The following is an 18465-nucleotide window of genomic DNA, read 5'->3' on the forward strand; positions in this document are numbered from 1 at the left end:
TGCGCGCTAGGCCCGACGATTCCCTGGGCCGTTGGGCGCTGCTTGGACCCTGACACTCTCTGCTCGACCGCCTGCCTCGTCTCTTCCGCCTGCCCCACTACCGCCCTCGCCTGCCCCTCCACCATCACCACCACCACTATCACTACCACCAATACCACCACCACCAGCCTCGCTTCGCCTCACCGGACTACTGCATTAGTACACACGAACTAATACTCCCACTACTCCACCGCCACTCCACCCACCGCTACCATTGCTGCTAACTCACCCGTCCGACTAACTCTTCCCCCTCATCCCCCTCACCTCCTCCTCCTGTGCTCGCCACCTTATCAATCCCCCTCCTCTCCCCCTTAGGCCGCCGTCGCCGTTGCTGATCCCGCACCATGGGCCGCCTCGTCAAGCTAGCCACCTGCTCCCTCAACCAATGGGCCGTATGTCTCGTGACCCCCCGTCGACGCGGCTGCACTAACGCGCCCAGCTCGACTGGGAGGGCAACATGGAGCGCATCAAGCAGAGCATCCGTGTTGCCAAACAAAATGGCTGCACCTACCGCGCCGGCTCGGAACTCGAGGTGTGCGGCTACGGCCTGCTCGACCACTTCCTCGAGCATGACAGCATCCGCCACAGCTGGGAGCAGCTGAGCCTCCTGTTGCTCGATAGATCGCTCGACGACATTATTATCGATGTCGGTATGCCAGTCCGCCAATCGGGCAACCTGTACAATGCAAGAGTCATCATCCTGTCCGGCCGCATTCTCCTCATCCGCCCAAAGATGAGCCTGGCTGCGGGCGGCAACTATCGTGAAGGCCGCTACTTCATCCCTTGGAACCGTCCCCAGCAGGTCGAGCAGTACGAACTTCTTGAGCTCTCGGAAGAGGCCTTGGCGCTGCAGGACAGCCATTTTGTCCCTTTTGGTGATGGTATCATCAATGCTCTCGACTGCAAGCTGGGGTATGAGACGTGCGAGGAGCTTTTCACTCCCATGAGCCCTCACATCGCTCTGTCCCTAGCGGGCTGCGATATTATTATCAACAGTTCCGGCTCCCACCATGAACTCCGCAAGCTCGACACTCGCATTGACCTGATCAGAGAGGCCACGGCCAAGTGCGGTGGTGGCTATCTTTATGCTAACCAGCAGGGCTGTGACGGCGACCGACTGTACTATGACGGCTGCGCCATGGTTCTCGTCAATGGTACCATTCGCGCACAGGGGTCGCAGTTTTCACTTCAAGACGTCGAGGTTGTAACTGCAACCATTGACTTGGAAGAGATTTGGTCGTACCGCACTAGCCCGTCCCGAGGCCTACAAGCAGTATCAGCCCCACGTTACCAACACTTTCGCGCCAACCTGAGGCTTTCGTCTTCGACCGCAGATTTTGATCCCGAGCACCGGCCCACCCCAGTCCAGGCACTGCGATTACACACCCCCGAGGAAGAAATTGCCTTGGGCCCTGCATGTTGGATGTGGGACTATCTGCGCCGCTCTGGCCAGGCCGGTTTCATGCTGCCTCTAAGTGGCGGCATCGATAGTTGTGCCACGGCAACCTTGGTATTCTCCATGTGTCGATTAGTCTACCAGGCTGTCTTAGACGGCAATGAACAAGTCATTGCCGATGTCCGTCGCATTGTGGGCCCCTACCACAGACAAGACTGGTTGCCAGAAAGCCCACAACAGATATGTAACGGCATACTGCACACTGTCTACATGGGAATGTCGCAACAGTCAAGCACAGAGACAAGAAGCCGTGCCAAGAGGTTAGCCGAAAACATTGGAAGTCACCACCTTGAGGCGGATATAGATGACATTTATGAGACTCAGAAAAATCTACTAACTAAAGCTACTGGTTTTACGCCGCGATTTAGGGCCCATGGTGGCCAGCCTGCAGAGAACCTAGCCTTGCAGAACATCCAGGCCCGGACGAGGCTTGTGTCTTCTTACTACTTTGCACAAATGCTGCCTACTGCTCGAGAGAGACCCAATGGTGGCAGTCTCCTGGTTCTTGCTTCAGGAAACGTCGACGAGTGTCTTCGTGGCTACCTGACCAAATATGATTGTAGCAGCGCCGACCTCAACCCTATCGGCTCCATCTCCAAGACCGATCTCAAGCGCTTCATTGCCTATGCACAAAAGGAATTTGAAATTCCTATTCTTGGCGAGTTCCTCGATGCGACACCAACCGCTGAACTCGAACCTTTGACCGAAGGGTATGCGCAGAGCGACGAGGTTGACATGGGCATGACCTACAAGGAGCTTGGCGTCTTTGGCAAATGCCGCAAGGAGATGAAGCTCGGCCCCTACGGCACCTGGCTTCGTCTTTCCCACGACTGGTCTGATGAGTACACACCCCGACAAGTTGCTGAAAAGGTCAAGCGCTTCTTTCACTACTATGCCATCAACCGTCACAAGATGACGACCATGACGCCCAGCTACCATGCCGAAGCCTACTCTCCTGATGACAACCGCTTTGACCTGAGGCCCTTCCTGTATCCGCCTTTTTACAAGAATTGGAGCTTCAAGCGTATTGACGAAGAGGTGGAGCGGTTGGAGAAGAGGGCGCAAGAGAAGAAGACATGAGTTGGGTAGTATGGTCATGTATATATATGTGTCATGATTTTATGTGGAGTTGTAAAGACACTAGAATACAGTGTACTCGATAGAGATATACAGAAGGAAGTAAATGGGGTCATAGGCTCGTATTTAGACAAGTGTAAAATACATGTAACTCCATATAGATTATGTGAGGAGAACATGCATCTCCTTGAATCTTTAACTTTTTGATGAGAAACTCCAAATGCAAAAACCACCCCCACTATTTCCCCTCTTTATCTTGTTTGTTAATTTATCATCACGGTGAATGTCACGTGGTCTGCAGATGGCTGTATCCGGGAGTAGTTGGCCAGCACACGATACCTTTCCCACCACACCTTGTATTACGCCCCCACTCCAGCGCACCCCCGCCCCTCTCGCTGTGACAACTAACATTCCCCTACAATTGTCGTGAAATACACTATGCTGGAATATATGCAAATACCCCTATTTTCACTACAATAAGATACATGGAACGAATGGACTTGGCGGCGCTTAGTAGCTATGTCTGCTTGTGCAGCCTTGTGCGGCTGATGAGGGATGTCAGCACTGCCCCAAGCCTAACAGCAGCCTGGCTGCTCCTTTAGCCTACAAGTATGCGAACTGCAATCTACCGGCGCAACCCATTTCTGTTACAGCACTCGCCTCATGGATGGTCTTTCGGGAGCAGCAAGCGTCATCGCAGTAATCGACATATCCGCCAAAATCGTCTCAATATGTATCCAATACTCCATAGCCGTCAACGACGCAAAGGAGGATATCGAACGTGTGCAGAAAAAGGCTGACGCCATCAACTGTACGCTGGAGAAGATCAGGCAGCTGCTTGATAGCCAGGACAAAACACGCCTCTCTGCTACTCAGAGTCTTTTCGATTCGCTTCAACAATGTCTTAATGAACTAAAAGACCTAAAGCTAAAGCTGGAGCCAGGCAAGACTCGCAGCGCTATGAGTCGATATGGCTTGCGTGCGCTCAAATGGCCGTTCAAGAGCAAGCAAGTGGACAAGATTGTTTCAAACTTGAGCGGATATGAGCAGACCTTCAACTTAGCGCTGCAAGTTGATCAGACGTAGGTCCTCACATCTGGATTTGACATATATCAATACGGTGTCTCACTGACTGGATAGAACTACCATGATCAGCATAGACCGGAAGCTGGACCTTTCCAAACTATCTGTCGCAACAGGCGCCTGCTTCAACTCCCACGACGAAGAACACAACGCACGATGCCTACCAAACACCCGCACCCAATTATTAGACGAGATCGTGACATGGGCAAATGACAAGAACAGCAAGTGTATATTTTGGCTCAGTGGCATGGCTGGCACGGGAAAATCTACTATTGCACGGACAATTGCTCAATCATTTGCTAGCAACGGTCAGCTAGGTGCAAGCTTCTTCTTTAAGCAGGGCGAGGGTGAGCGCGGCAACGCCTCGCGATTCTTCCCCACCATCGCTACAGACCTAGCTACCTGTGAGCCAGGTATGCTACCTGGTCTTAGGGAAGCACTCGATAATGACTCAAATATATCACAGAAGACTCTGACAGATCAGTTTGAGAACCTAGTTCTGAAGCCACTCCAAAAGATACAGCAGCCTTGTTCACGGGCCTTGGCGCGTGTTATTATAATAGACGCACTAGACGAATGTGAGCAAGAAGAAGACATTCGAACGATCCTTCGGCTGCTTGCTCGAGCTAAAGATATCCATCCAATTGCGCTACGGATTGTCGTTACTAGCCGACCAGAGCTTCACATTCGCTTAGGTTTCAAAGAGATTTCAAACAGCACATACCAAGACCTTATACTTCACGAAGTACCAAGGAGCACGGTCGAGCACGACATCCGTCTCTTTCTCGAACATGAGCTCAATATAATACGTAAAGAACGCATGCTAGCTCCAGACTGGCCAACAGAACAACAGATTCTAGAACTCGTCGAGCTAGCTACACCACTTTTCATCTATGCTGCTACAGTATGTCGGTACATTGGTGGTAAAGGAAGTAACCCTACGGCTTTCCTCATCAAGGTTTTGCAGTATCGAAAAGCAAACTTCTCAAAGTTAGATCAAACCTATCTCCCTGTTCTTGATCAGCTGCTTTATGAACAGGAAGAAGACGATAAGGAAACCTGGCTTCAAAATTTTCGAGAAATTGTCGGCAGTCTTGTCCTTCTCGAAAACCCGCTCTCCGCTGTTTCGCTTAGCCGCTTGCTTCAAGTTCCACAAGAAGAGGTCAAGTCTCATCTTGAATCTTTGCACTCTGTGCTCAATGTCCCCAACGATGAGAACGCACCTACCAGACTCTTACACTTGTCTTTCCGCGAATTCCTTGTCGCCCCTCAAAAACAAGGGAAAAGCCCATTCTGGATAGACCAAACGGACACACACAAGAAGCTAGCTACGCGTTGCCTTGAACGGATGTCTGGATCACATGGCCTGCATGAGAATATGTGCAACCTGTCAGGGCCTGGGGTCTTGAAAAGCGAAATCGACAAGGGGACAATAGCTAGTTGCTTGCCATCTGACCTACAGTATGCATGTTATTACTGGGTGCATCATCTCGTGCAGAGCAAGCAAACCATTGCCGACGGAGATACGATGCATGTCTTTCTCAGAAATCATTTTCTCCATTGGATAGAAGCTATGAGTCTTATGAGTGATCCGTCGAGTTATTATCGCTTGATATGCGATCTCAAAGCGACTATAGATGTGGTAAGATCTTTACAAATGCAATTTCTTCGATGACCGACTAACATACATTGCAGCTATTTGCAACCAACATTTGGACTTTTCTCTGCGATGCTGAGCAATTTGTAGAGACGTTTTCGACAATACTGAGAAGAGCCCCTTTGCAGGTCTACTACTCAGCACTTGCATTCGCATCGGAGAGTAGTATGATACGTCAAACGTTTATGAGCAAATTATCAGAGAAGGTTCATATGGTGGCCATGAACGAAGCAGGCCAGGACGCTTCTGGTAATTTAATTGGGGGCCATTCGCGCCGGATTACAGATGTGGCCTTTTCACCAGACAGTCAGATAGTCGCATCGGCGTCTAGAGACAAAACAGTACGGCTGTGGAAGGTGGCGACAGGGAAGTGTCATAGGGTGCTCGGGGATCATTCCCATCGGTTCACTGCGGTGGCCTTCTCGCCAGACGGCCAGCTGCTCGCGTCAGCGTCTGAAGATGGGATAGTATGGCTGTGGGAAGTGGCTACTGGGGTTTGCCGTATCACTCTAAACGGTCTTTCAGGATACGTTCATTTTATCCGCTTCTCACCAGATGGCCAGTCACTTTACACAAACCAAGGCGACTTTGCTTTGAATCAGACTAACAGTGTTCCAGCGGTCCCGAGCTTACCATCGCAGCCTGGCTTTTTTCGACCGAGGCAACTTTGGCTACCGAACGATCAACAACCTATTCTTTTCCTCCCGGTAGGATATCGAACTCGGGCGACTACTACATCCAACGGCACGATTTGTTTGGGACTGAAATCTGGCCGTGTAATTTTGCTTACGATTAAAGTACCCAAGATACATATTCCACCCCCCATTGTAATATTCTAGGGTCTTCTCAAGAATCAATGACTACGATTATATACAATGTATAACACTCTTGGAATCTAGTGATCACAATTTTTTTTTCTATAAGAGAATATACTCCGTGCTCTCATACTCCGTTTCCCTTCCCCCCAAACGCCCCTATCCACTCCCCAGAAGATACTCATAAAGTACACCCCCAAGAAACATAACTACAACGCCTCAATCTTCGCGTGCAGAACATCCAGTCGCGAAAAGAATGCCTTGCTCTTTTCATTCAAGAGGGCGAGAGAAGAAAGAAGCGTTTGGATACGCGCGGTTTCTGCGGACGGTGCTGGTGATGGTGTGGGAGGCGGAATGGCTTCGTTGGCCACGGGTACTGGAAGCTCCTCTTTTTGGATGGATTTGGGTTCGGGGGCAGGAGAATGCTGCTGCTCGGTGGGCTCCGAGGGCAGAGAAGCGGGGGTGTCGTGTGTGATGGGGGCGGGCGGTAGTGGTGGAGATGGTTGAGGAGATGGTAGGGGTGAAGGAGATGCTTGCATCTCTGTGACCTTTTCTTCTTCTTCTTCTTCTTCTTCTTCTTTCATGGTGGTAGTGGTGGTAGTGGCAGTGTGCTCCTTTTCCTCTGCCTCCGAAACCGGCTCGACGGCTTTCTCCTGTTGCGGCTCTGGAGCCGGTGCCGGATCCGCGTCCCGCATGTCAATTTCTTCGACCTCAGCGGGAGGATTTGCTGGAGCGGGTTCAGGAAGAGGAATATCCTGCGCCACGTTGGATTCGTCCGAAGATGAATTTGCATCCGCCATCTCCACTTCTCCGCTTCCGAGCTCTTCGTGGTCTGAAAGCGCGTCGCTGAGGTCCGAGGAATCCTCGTCGCTTGAGGATTGATATGTGGGACCGAAAGCCCCCGTGTCCATTTCTTCGCCGCTGCTTCCGTAGGAAGGGGAAGAGGGAGGAGGCTGGGACGAAGAGGTGTCCATTTCGTTGCCCGAATCCCTTTCTTCGGGTGGGGAGGGCAGGGTTGCGGACTGCGAAGATCCTGCTTCGGAGTCGCTGGAGGCTTCTCCTCCACTGGCTTGCTCGACGTCGCCGCCGGCCATGTGGAAGATGTAGTCGTCGTAATTGTCGAAGTCTTCTTCGGGACGGAGAGACATTGTGGGTGGTAGATTTTTGAAAGAGAAATTTGGGAGATTGGAGGGTTTGGTAGGAAAGAGAGGAAGTTTGTGGTGTGGATTCTAGGTTTTAAGCAGAAGTAGGGTTCCATTATTGCTATTGTACAGTGAGCTTGCTATTGTGGAGTATTTGACAGTGTAGTACACAATGAAAGGCGTTTGCTATTCTCTTGGTGAAGTGGTTTTCGTATTCCCTTGCTGTATTGTACTATTGTGCTTATACACCTTCACGTTTCACCCCATGCGGATCGACCAAGCGTGCAGATGGCTCGCTCCGCATATGACTTGCGTGAAAACGGCCGTTACCTCAAGTAGCCATGCAGTAACTTGACAGCACATGATTGTTAGCCACGTGAGACGTTGCCCATTTAGTCAACAAACCGGTACCAGGAGTCAAAACCAGAGGGGTCGAGAATCATGCAGAATTGCATCATCCTCACATATTGCAGAAAAAAGTTCGCTCGATCCAGAGGGTGCGCAAAATGGGTCGATGGTACCGGGGCACGATGCTTTTGTCGAAGGATCCGTTATTCAGCGAGGCCAAAACCCCAGATATGGTCCGATATTGTACGATAGACGAAAGGATCACCGGCCAAACTGGTTTTTCCCCAGTACTTTATTTCTCCCGTCAGGAATCTGGACCGCTTGGCGGTTGGATGTGACACGAGGTATACAGGGCTGTGAGCATCGTGCGCAAAATCCTGCATAGGAATCGTGGTCTGGTAGAAGATGAAGTGGTTGTGCTATCGAGGAAGTCTAACGTTTTAGTACACTGCGCAAGCTTTCGCTCTCGTGCTGACTGATCGCCTCACTAGGAGAGGCGCCTAGAATAGTATGTGGAAAGAGAAGGAGAGCGGTGTTCTCGAGTCGGAACGTTTCCTCGCGCTCTACTAGAGGCTACCGGGTGACCTGCACGTCGGCCAGTTAGCCGGCCAGATGTCAGTCGGCCCTTATGACTCCCGCCTAGATTCTAGACTCTAGACAAAAGGGTACGGTTAGCGTCCCCGAGCAATCAGCATACAGTCGGAGGGGCGTGCCATAGAACCGGCCAGAGTGCTGCAGTCGACATGAGGGTGCGCCAACCACCAATAAGACGCGTCGGCGGTGCAATAGCCCGGCACCCCAAGATTCTTCTGTCACTTCAGCCACTTCTAGAGGAGATCAGTCCGACCTTGTGGACGGCTGGCCATCGGCGCTATCGTCGACTTCTATGTCTGCACCATCGGCGATGCAGACAAAGAAACTACTGGGGGCCCAAAGACATCGATCGATTGCCCTCGGCTCGGGCTGACGATGCTTCAACTGCCGACACTCCGCACAGGGTGCAGGTGCAGATTTCGACATACTCTACAACGATTATTGCTGCCTCGATCAACCACATACAGTTCATCATCGCCAGTGTTTCAGCGCGCGCTGCATCGACCGTTGACCCTGACTTTCCGGACCGACTTGGGTCGCGCCACGTTGAGAACATTGGCTGCCGCCGCCGTCACCACCCTACATATGCAGACCATCTAGCACAGCGATATCTCCAATGCTGAGCGTAACGACGTGTTCCAAACACCTCAATGCCGTCTGCGCGCCAACAGCGTGTTGCTTTCTTCCCAAAGGCTGACGCAGCTGTCCTGACGTCCAGACATGCTGCCCCCGTCTTGGCCGACCGTCCTACCACGACCGCTCCTATTCTTGACCCGGAGCATGTCGATATTCCCCTTGATGCCTGGACCCCAGAGGAAATGCAGTCTGTGTATCCAGACAAAACCGATACATGTGCCCTCTCGCCCATTCCCGTCAAGGAGCAATGTCCTCGTCGGTGCCATGGCGAACGCTACCTCTTTCCTGTGCTAGCGCCGAATGAGCGGCTGAGACTGACCATGCTCTTCTACTATACTCGTGGACTACTCGAGGATCAAGAGCTCATGTCTCGTTTGCAAGAAAAGGTCCTTCTCGCCCATGAAACGGTAGGCTGGGAGTTTGTCATTACTGGTCTTTTGAATCACAACACCTATACTCGTCTAGTCACGGTAAATCTCCCGCTGGCAATCTTGCCGCGCCGCGAAAGCACATGTTCCCATACTATCAATCAAACGCCAGATGTAGGTTATTCTTGTATCTGCGCTTTAACCATGGCTAATGATGACAGAGCATATTCGCTTTGCACAATATGGTCAATGACTGGCGGTTTGAAAAGTCACCCCACGTCGAAGTAGGAGGACTGCGAGCGTATGCGGGCGTACCATTGAAGTTCGAAACCGAGTTTGGCCAACACGTGGCTTTTGGTTCTCTCTGTGTCGCCTCAAACTCTCCCGAAGAGCTGCTTTCTCCAGTCGTGCAGCAGTCCTTGATTCGTCTCGCGGATGGCATTGTTTCCGACATAGTTCACAGCGCAAGGGCCAGACGTCAGAAAGAACGTAGGCGCATGCTGGAGCTGATCTGTGATGCCCAGCGCCATTGTGATGAGCACGCCGATATGGAGCAAGAAATTCCGAAGATAGTCCAGGAAATTTACCCAGGCATGGAAGTGGTTATCAGGAAAACGACGGATGGCTGCATCTCACTTGAGAGTGGTACAACTTTTTCCACCTGTGAGCTCGAACACGGTCTTTGGGAAGATACGGATTACTTCGATTACGCCATAGAGCATCTGAATCACCTAGACATGACGGCGCCTCGTGCAGTACGTGCGATTGCAGCTCAATGCGCTAGCCAGACTGTGCCGACATTTCTTGTTGTGGCTTGCAACGACTTGAAGAGAATCTTCGACGACGTCGATTCTTGGTTCTTGCAAGCGTGCGCTGTAAGTAGCTGTGGAAAACGAACAATGTATTTGACAACAGCTGATCCCAGTCCCCGAAACAGATGGTTTTGTGCCGTTTCTGGCAAAATCGTGCGCTTCAAGAGGCACTTGCAGTCAAGGAATCCTTCCTCCGTGGCATCACACATCAACTCCGAACTCCGATACACGGCATTCTCGGCTCTGCTGAGCTCCTGACAGAAGTTCTCAAGACGCGAAACGCTACCCCTGCATATCCGCCAGCTACGAAACCTGAAACAGAGCAGTCAGATCTTTGTACCTACGTTCAGACGATCAAGACCTCGGCCAAGGAGCTCATATCAACTGTGAACAGTTTGATAAAACTGAACCAGTGGGCGGAAATTGCCCAAGCGGAGCGAGTCATGGCGCTTCACAAGGTTTCTGACATCGAGGCTGCCCTACTCCACGAGGTGTTGATGGGGTTGCCCGATGATTTATCCATCCGGCCATCTATCATGATATCACATCGCTTTCCAAAGAGCTGCGACATGCTGGTGATTGATATTCGTGTTTTCCTAGACTGCATCCAGCCGCTCGTGGCCCTTGCCGCCCAACAATCTACTGGGGGAGTCGTAGCAGTGACTTTGACAGTGGAAGAGGATTACCAATCTCTCGCAGTCGACATCTACTATACCAAACTCGACGCGGTCAGGTCTCCCTCCGAATCCATGAATGACATTTATACCAAGGATGAATTTACTACGGCTGAATCTGCTTTAGGCTTAACTATAGCGTGTAAGGCAGCAGCACTTCTCAACGGAGAGGTCGCAGTGTTGTCCTCAAAGCATGATTCAACCTCATACTATAGAACTACTTTCAACAACCCAATCTGTGCAAGTTCTCTTTCACCACCTTTCCCGGTCAAGAATGGGATGACTCGACTCCCCCAGAAATTCTACCGCCTCGCATCTGAGTCGCCAATGTCATCGCTAGGGCATCACTTCAGTCACTGGCTATCGAATACTGGCTGGCTGGAGTCCAAGGAAAAAAGTGAGAGTCTTGTGATTGTGGACTACCACTCAGACCTCGTCCAGTTTTATCGGCAATTGGCGAGTGTCAGTACGGAGCAAGTCGTTATTTGCCTTGTTCCTGAAAATGCGACTTTCCTTGACTTCCAGAACAAACGAGTAAGACGGCAAGAAAATGCCGTATACATTCAGGGGCCATTCTTAACCGAGCAGTTGTTACAAGCAATGGAGCTTGTAACGGCAATTTTGGTCGAATCCAGGCGGCCAAGTTTCAAACCCAGAGAATATTCGTTTTGCACGGTTGTTACCAAGCCTAAGCTTGTATCGCCCCCTCAAGTTACCGCTGCTCAAACAGAAGAATTAGTAAAGCAAGGCTCCATATTCCCCAAGAAGACGCAAACGCAGCTTGCAGAATCGTTGCAAAGTTTAAGATTACGATCCAAGCCTTCGTTACCTGCCGGAAAACTGGTTACAAGTTCGAATAAGCCCCGGGCCTTGCTTGTTGATGACAACACGGTCAATCTCCGCTTGCTACAAATGTATTGCGACCGTCGCGGTATTCCATATCAAACAGCAAAAGATGGGCTTCAAGCGGTCAGGATCTTCTCCGAAGCAGTCATCACCAGATACGATCCTCTACTGCAGCGAGACGTATCTGCGACAGCGTTCGACCTGATTCTCATGGATCTGCAGATGCCAGAATGCGATGGAATCGATGCAACTCGGCAGATCCGGCGATTGGAGGAGGAGAACAAATGGGAAAAGAGTGTCTTGTTCATTGTCACAGGCCAAGATTCTCCCACTGACCGCAAGAATGCAGAGGAAGCTGGAGCTGATGAGTTTTTGACGAAACCACTAGGGCCAAAAGTGCTCGATCAATGGGTTAAGAAATGGTATCCGGAAGCCGGGATATGAACGAAGTACGAATTTCAATTAAACGCCGATTTCTAGGACCTGCCCATTAAATTTGAGATACGCCGGGCCAGAGAAGATGCTCCGCGATCTGCTTTATGCATCTCTTGTCAAAAGATTGAACCAGGGACAAGGACTTCCTCGCACCAATTTAACCGCTTAAAATCTAACCAACTCAACTCTGGGATGATCAAGCTATCTGATTGTTTTTCCATTATTGGGCATTTTTGGTACACATCTGTTACCATTATGTAGTAATTACTGTGGGTTTTATAGTTGGGAGACACAAGGGGGTTTAGTAGGCATAATACGTCTTGCCAGCACTGCATAGTCTCAAAAGACATAGTTTCGAACCGTTGGCAAACTTCGCTAATAACGCCATGCCAACCTGTTTCTGAGCTGGGAGATTTAATCGTGCCACGTGATTCTGGATTTATGTGCACTTACAATGATTATATCCAATCTCTCGCCCACTCTCCAACCATACCACAGTATTCTGCCAAGATTAAGGACCAGCATCGGCCAATGACGCCCCTAGACACCGTTCTCTAACCTCCAACATCCTAGACATCAACCTTGTCACTCCTTCGCCATGGCACTCTCATGGGTCGCATACACCTGCATCGCGATCCTTTTAGCCTCCGTCTACATCCGCAAGCGCCTAAGCAACCACACATCCCAATTGGAACGTGATGCGCAAGCCGAGAAACCTGGTCGCCCACGCATCAATGATGGGCTGACTGCATCTGCGCGCCAACTTCGCGGCAGACTCGTCGCTACCATTCCGCATATCACCATCACACCCGATAAAGCCCTTGAATTCGAGAAGTCGCTTAATGCGTACTGGGACCAGAAAGCGCGTGAGGTCCAACCCTCGTGTGTGGTGCGGCCACGTAATGTATGGGAGTTGGCACAGGCCGTTAAGATACTCCGGCAAGAATTCGACCGACGGGTTCAGCGAAGTGGGGACTCGAAAGACGATCTAGAACCCGTTTTTGCGGTGCGAGGGGGAGGTCATAGTCCTGTTGGTGGTGCATCGAGCATTCAAGGTGGGGTACTTATTGATCTTAGTCTATTTGACAAGGTTGTCCTGGCGGAAGATAAAAAGAGTGTGGGTATTGGTGCCGGATGCCGATGGATCGATGTTTATGCAGCGCTAGAAAGAGATGGGCTTGCGGTTGTGGGAGGGAGAAATTCCGCTGTGGGTGTAGCGGGATTGACGCTTGGAGGGGGGCTATCGTTTTTCTCGCCTCGGTATGGGTTTGTGTGCAGCAATGTTGTTGAGTATGAAGTTATTCTCGCGGATGGATCGGTTGTCACGGCGGATCAGCACAATAATTCGGATCTTTGGCGTGCACTGAAAGGTGGAGGAAACAACTTCGGTATCGTTACGCGATTCGCTGTTCGTACATTTCCGTGTACGAATGTCTGGAGCGGATTCGTCTACTACTCTTCTTGGAAACACCCAGAAATCCTTTCTGCATTCCATTCCTTTGTCGCGCGCACCACATCCGGCGAAGCAAACCGCAGCTTCGATCCGCACGCCACTGGCCCACTGGTTTGCTTTACCTATCTCCAGTCCTACGGCATCCAAGGCATCGCCGTGAACCTCGTACATACATCACCAGATCCCAAGGTAAAAGGCTGGCCAAGCACTTGGCTCAGTTCCGGATTCAAAAGCACATTTCGGTTCTGGAGCACGTGTAAAGTGCGGACGTTGAGTGAAGCGACGGATGAATTGAATGCATTAAATCCACCGCAGCGGCGTCAAGAAATCGCTACTACGACGATTCAAAACGACCTGGAAACATTGACGGTGACACGTGCGGCGTATGTCAATGCTATCCAGAAAATCCGTCAACATAACATCAAGGGCATGACTTGGACACTCGTGCTTCAGCCACTACTTCCTACCTGGACATGCAAGGGCGACGCTAACCTCATGGGGCTTGACGATAAGGACAGAGAGGCCTTAGTCATTGTAAGTTTTACAGTAAACTGGGCATTGAGGAAAGACGATGAGGTTGTGCAAAACATCACAAGAGCAGCGATTGAGCAGATAGATGCGTATGCCCTGGAAAGGGGGACACAGCATAAATACCGGTACATGAACTACTGTGCAAAATGGCAGAACCCATTCGACGGGTACGGAGACGAAAACCTGGAATCTCTTCACCGCGTTAGAAGAGAAGTTGATCCAGAGGGCCTATTCCAACGTGGATGTATCGGAGGATTTAAACTTGGCATGTAAAGCCAACACCATGTAGTATTCCCGTAGTAAAGCTATTTCACCACACTCGATACCCGAGACTACATGCACTTCACTCTCGCTATCCTTGTACCAAACCAATTTATAATACTTAACAAGTGCCATTAGCACAGCACGTAGGCGAATCCGGCGCACACCCATTCTCAGTACAATTGCATGTATCCGTCTGCGCATCCTCTTCGGGATCCGAATCTGGCCAGTCTTGGTTCGTGGGGTCGTCGTCGCGCTCATTGCGGGGGCCCGAGAAGCTTCTGCCGCAGAGTTCGGTGAAGGCAATGTGCTATTTTTTTTCGTAAGAAAAAAAAACATTCGCAAAACGAAAGGAGATGGAGGGGAGAGGGAAGAAAGGGGAAACTTACGAGTGCATACCACACATATGTATCTGCGTTTGTGAGGGTTTTGGCGCGTTCGTTTACATCGTCGTTTACGGCGAGGGCGTGGCATTCTGTTGGGTGGAGAGAGAGGGGATGTTAGTGTATTGGGACATGGAAAGCAAGGGTGAGGTTCTTACGGAAAGCGTCGTATTTCCAGTCTGTAATTTGCGTGCCGAGGGCTTCTTGGCCGATTTTGGGGTAGTGCCTGTGGTGTTGGGAAAGACTGCGTTAGCAACAACCTCTCTTTGTTTCTAAAGGAGAATGAAAGGAATATGGGCGAGGGGGGAATGGACATACATAAACTCATGCAGCACATTCGATCCGATAAAGTTCTTCGACCACGTCGCAGTGCTAACCTGGCCACTAAGCTTGCTGCAGTCATTGGCGAGTAGAGCAGCGAGATTGTCTCTGCTCCAGACTTTGTCGCAGAAATGCATGCCGGGCCTCTTGTCGCTGTGGCGCTTGAAATAAGCAGTCCCCGTCTTTCCATCCTGTTGCAACGAGCAGAATGGAGTTTGGCCATCAGCATTAGGCGCCTGACCTGCTTTCGGCTTCCAGTAATCCGTGTCGTCGACGATGACGTCGCCGTTGACGTCGGCGCCTGTGCCGTCGGTGTTTTCGCCAACAAAGTTCTTGTAGACTTGTCTAACCTGCTCGCGGCCGTTGGCGTCGGAGTGTTGGTCGCCGAACCAATATTCGAGCTTGTCGAGGTGCTTTTCGTCGTCCATTTTCTCGAGCGTTTTGGCGGCGATGGTGATGGCGTCTTTGAGGCCTTGGGTCAGTTTGTCTTTGTGGTCTTGGTCGGAGACTGCGTCGAGGTTGTACAGGGCGCGCTTGACGGCCCAGGCGGAGTTCAAACTGGTGAATTGGAAGCCTCTAAAGGGAGGTTAGCAGATGGATCTTGTTTTTCGTCCTCTATAATGGGAAGTGTTTAGGTATGCGGAGATGATGGGGGATGTCGCTTACCCACGGGGATGGGCTTGAACAATTGCACAAGCAGCCGCTGCTACAAGCAGTTGTTTACTGAAGCCAACCATGACGAAGTTGAACAGGGGAAAGAGGGTTGTATCTACTGAATCGATCTTATGAATGTGTGAAGTGATGCTCAAACAATGTTGGGCTGGACGGGTTTAAATACACAGAGTAGTCTCAGCACGACGATAGTATCTCTTCCCATTCTGGAGGTACACATCCTGGATTCTATCGAAGGAATGGATTCTGGTAGCACAAATGGCCCCATGTTTCAAGGCTGAGTAGTATCTAAAGGATACAACGGAGGTCTCTTGACCTAAGATTGTAGGAGGCCTGATAATAGCACGCTCAAAGCTATGGAGACGTTCGCTCTATTTGGACAATGCCATGTAATTCATCCCTGAAAGACTATCAGGCGACCAGGAAGTGACTCGGGGTCTTCCGAGGAGAGACATCCACTGACGTAGGTACACTGTTCTCTGAATTGTATCACATTTTGAACACAGAAATCGAGATGCGAGCTATAGATCAAGGATGTATGTGAACTTTGTTTGAGGTTTCGGTGTCCGAAACTGAAGAAACGGAGAGGAATATATCTATCACATCCATAAGCATAATGAATTAGGGCTTTAGGCCGGCTGACTCGCGCTACAGTCCATTCTGTACGGATTCTACTGCTTGTTCATAAAGTTATTGACCAGCGAGCATAGATCTAAAATCTTGTTATCAGCATTGGCTATTTGCAATTACCAGGTATATTTGCATCCACAAGTATAGTACTGTCAAGCAGCTTTACTGCTAAGAAAACACAAACAAGATTTAGGTTGGGTGGCTGAAGAATGGCTGGAGACTCCGCCTTCCAAGAGCAGTGTCGATCCTGTGTGGGGTTCAACTGTAACCTGTGGCTGTGAAGGAAGCGCAAACATTTCCCATCATCTATAAATGGTGACTTATGACGAACACAATTGAGGGGCTGCGATTGGACACCGAGCCATTATTCACTTCTAATATTGCCAAAAGGCTTGTTTGGGTGACTTTGACTCGAGCAGAGCACACGCGGCAAGAACTCCCGTCATTCTTACACATGGTATTGTGATTGTGGAGACCAAAATACGATGTTGGTGTATGCGTATGGGGCGAAGAAGGAATCTATGAAGGAGTGGTGTGTCACGAAAACCCGTTTTCTGCAATTATTAGGCCAACCTATGTCACGTGAATGGTTAAGATCTGCGAGGAAATAAGCCCCGAATCAGGTGAGAACGACTGTCTGCCTTGCGCCTCGTTTCAGCCTACTACAAAGGGGCCAGAAAGGTTCCTACCTCAACGCGATTGGCCAAGCTAAAAGTTACACATGACGTAGCTCGCAAATAAGGCGACTCTCGCGTAACTCTACCACATCAGGTTGTTGCGACCAGATCAGAACCTAGTTTTATTTGCTTCGTACGATACCAAGGAGTAAGTGATCTCGAGTAAGTTCGTACATCACTCAAACCGACCTGCATCTTTCGATCAAACACCTGAATACTTCACAACATGGCCAACACCAGCCCAACCATATCGTTGTATCTAAACGGCAACCTTTCCTTCCAACTTGGCCACAAGGGCACCTCAGGCACCACACCTACTCTTCAGGTCCAGATGCACGATGCCTCGCATGCTGCTATGCTAGTCATCCCGGGTTATCAATCATCGACCAGTACCTTCAACCCTCTTCTCGCCTTACAAGGAGGCCTTTTTGATCTCTTCGACATGGACACGGATTCGCAGATCTCAGTACCTTCTAGCGATGAGGAACCTGGTAGACTAGTCGTCGAAGCTGGAGCGCGAAACCGATGGTTTGATCTCAAGATCGACGTGTGTGAACACTTTTGGACACAACTTCTCACGCCGGGTCATAGCTATGAGATGCGCTGGCGGAATGATGGAAACTTCCCATGGGCATACCGCGGAGATAGTCATCAAGGGTCTCCCGAGCGTCTGCCAGTGCGACTCCTGCCACGACCTATCAAGCTCAATGTGTTTGAAGATGCTGCATCACCACTGCAGCTTTCGATCTTACTACAACCAACGGCAAATACTTGCTATCTAGGTGGCGAACCCCGCTTCGGTTTCAAACTTCAAGTCGTGTCGCATGATGAGAAGACCATCACAGTGTGCCTGCACAAGACGCCACTCAGAGAGCTTCACGGATTGGGGGAAATCGCACACGTCGTTGATGAGGACGGCGAAGAGGTAGATTGGCCGTACGGTATAGGTTGTTTCGAGGGCAGTGATCCTTTCCCTTCAGACGATATGTTCGAGGAGCTTAAACCCAACGTGCCATATGAGAAGACATTTTGGCTTGAAAAGCTGGATAGAGAGACTTCAAATGGAGGGGAGCTAGAGGAGCTAGAAAGCGGCCAATCATATACTGGGAAAGTCAGCAAGACACTGCTCGGGGCTTTTTCGAAGTGGAGGCGAGGAACAAAGAACGAGCTGTTGGCGGGCGAGGAGAAAGACAAGGAAGCAAGGTGGAGAGGGGGCAGTGAGCAGATGCTTCTTGACATCTCCGATCCGTTCAAGTTCAAATCGATCTAGACTGCGGAGGTCACACATGATGCGACTATTACTACTAGATGAAAATTCAAGGTGTACTACATTTTTCCAACCGTGCACTCACTTGAACATTTAGCGCATGAACGGACGCAATGTTGGTTGTTGGGGTAGACAACCAGGATACTAGGCTCTCTCATGATGTTTTTCTACAAGACTAAAGCTAATGGGGTGGGTCTTGCGTCGTGCAACGTCGAGGGAAAAAGCAATTTTCACGTGCATTGGTGGCGCACGTCTGCCGCTCTCGCCCGCACATGCAGCCACAGGTCA

The 18465-nt window shown here is 50.4% G+C and overlaps 9 protein-coding genes across 9 annotated transcripts; 5 read left to right on the forward strand and 4 right to left on the reverse strand.

Moving 5' to 3' along the window:
* Window positions 1-383: 383 nt before the first annotated feature.
* COCVIDRAFT_87640 (hypothetical protein) lies at window positions 384-2575 on the forward strand (the record flags this gene model as incomplete). The annotated part of the gene is made up of 2 exons (XM_014705467.1): window positions 384-431; window positions 479-2575. The coding sequence occupies 2 exons, from the start codon at window positions 384-386 to the stop codon at window positions 2573-2575; spliced, it is 2145 nt and encodes a 714-aa protein (XP_014560953.1).
* A 660-nt stretch (window positions 2576-3235) lies between these two features.
* On the forward strand, window positions 3236-6108 carry COCVIDRAFT_22904 (hypothetical protein; the record flags this gene model as incomplete). Its single annotated transcript, XM_014705430.1, has 4 exons — window positions 3236-3654; window positions 3713-5297; window positions 5351-5874; window positions 5931-6108. 4 exons carry the CDS (start codon window positions 3236-3238, stop codon window positions 6106-6108), a joined length of 2706 nt encoding a protein of 901 aa, XP_014560916.1.
* Window positions 6109-6336: 228 nt separating this feature from the next.
* COCVIDRAFT_22905 (hypothetical protein) lies at window positions 6337-7275 on the reverse strand (the record flags this gene model as incomplete). Its single annotated transcript, XM_014705431.1, has 1 exon — window positions 6337-7275. One exon carries the CDS (start codon window positions 7273-7275, stop codon window positions 6337-6339), a length of 939 nt encoding a protein of 312 aa, XP_014560917.1.
* Window positions 7276-8861: 1586 nt separating this feature from the next.
* Window positions 8862-11991, forward strand: COCVIDRAFT_22906 (hypothetical protein; the record flags this gene model as incomplete). The annotated part of the gene is made up of 3 exons (XM_014705432.1): window positions 8862-9389; window positions 9437-10090; window positions 10153-11991. 3 exons carry the CDS (start codon window positions 8862-8864, stop codon window positions 11989-11991), a joined length of 3021 nt encoding a protein of 1006 aa, XP_014560918.1.
* Window positions 11992-12098: 107 nt separating this feature from the next.
* Window positions 12099-12416, reverse strand: COCVIDRAFT_87821 (hypothetical protein; the record flags this gene model as incomplete). The annotated part of the gene is made up of 1 exon (XM_014705468.1): window positions 12099-12416. A coding segment is annotated over one exon (318 nt), but the record flags the coding sequence as incomplete, so codon positions are not given.
* A 164-nt stretch (window positions 12417-12580) lies between these two features.
* COCVIDRAFT_22907 (hypothetical protein) lies at window positions 12581-14239 on the forward strand (the record flags this gene model as incomplete). The annotated part of the gene is made up of 1 exon (XM_014705433.1): window positions 12581-14239. The coding sequence occupies one exon, from the start codon at window positions 12581-12583 to the stop codon at window positions 14237-14239; it is 1659 nt and encodes a 552-aa protein (XP_014560919.1).
* Window positions 14240-14348: 109 nt separating this feature from the next.
* Window positions 14349-15668, reverse strand: COCVIDRAFT_87871 (hypothetical protein; the record flags this gene model as incomplete). Its single annotated transcript, XM_014705469.1, has 5 exons — window positions 14349-14537; window positions 14617-14702; window positions 14769-14836; window positions 14929-15507; window positions 15598-15668. 5 exons carry the CDS (start codon window positions 15666-15668, stop codon window positions 14349-14351), a joined length of 993 nt encoding a protein of 330 aa, XP_014560955.1.
* Window positions 15669-16539: 871 nt separating this feature from the next.
* COCVIDRAFT_87865 (hypothetical protein) lies at window positions 16540-16740 on the reverse strand (the record flags this gene model as incomplete). Its single annotated transcript, XM_014705470.1, has 1 exon — window positions 16540-16740. A coding segment is annotated over one exon (201 nt), but the record flags the coding sequence as incomplete, so codon positions are not given.
* Window positions 16741-17508: 768 nt separating this feature from the next.
* COCVIDRAFT_88022 (hypothetical protein) lies at window positions 17509-18180 on the forward strand (the record flags this gene model as incomplete). Its single annotated transcript, XM_014705471.1, has 1 exon — window positions 17509-18180. The coding sequence occupies one exon, from the start codon at window positions 17509-17511 to the stop codon at window positions 18178-18180; it is 672 nt and encodes a 223-aa protein (XP_014560957.1).
* Window positions 18181-18465: the final 285 nt, after the last annotated feature.

This window comes from Bipolaris victoriae, assembly GCF_000527765.1.
Source record: "Bipolaris victoriae FI3 unplaced genomic scaffold scaffold_8, whole genome shotgun sequence".
In the NCBI taxonomy this organism is placed as follows: domain Eukaryota; kingdom Fungi; phylum Ascomycota; class Dothideomycetes; order Pleosporales; family Pleosporaceae; genus Bipolaris; species Bipolaris victoriae.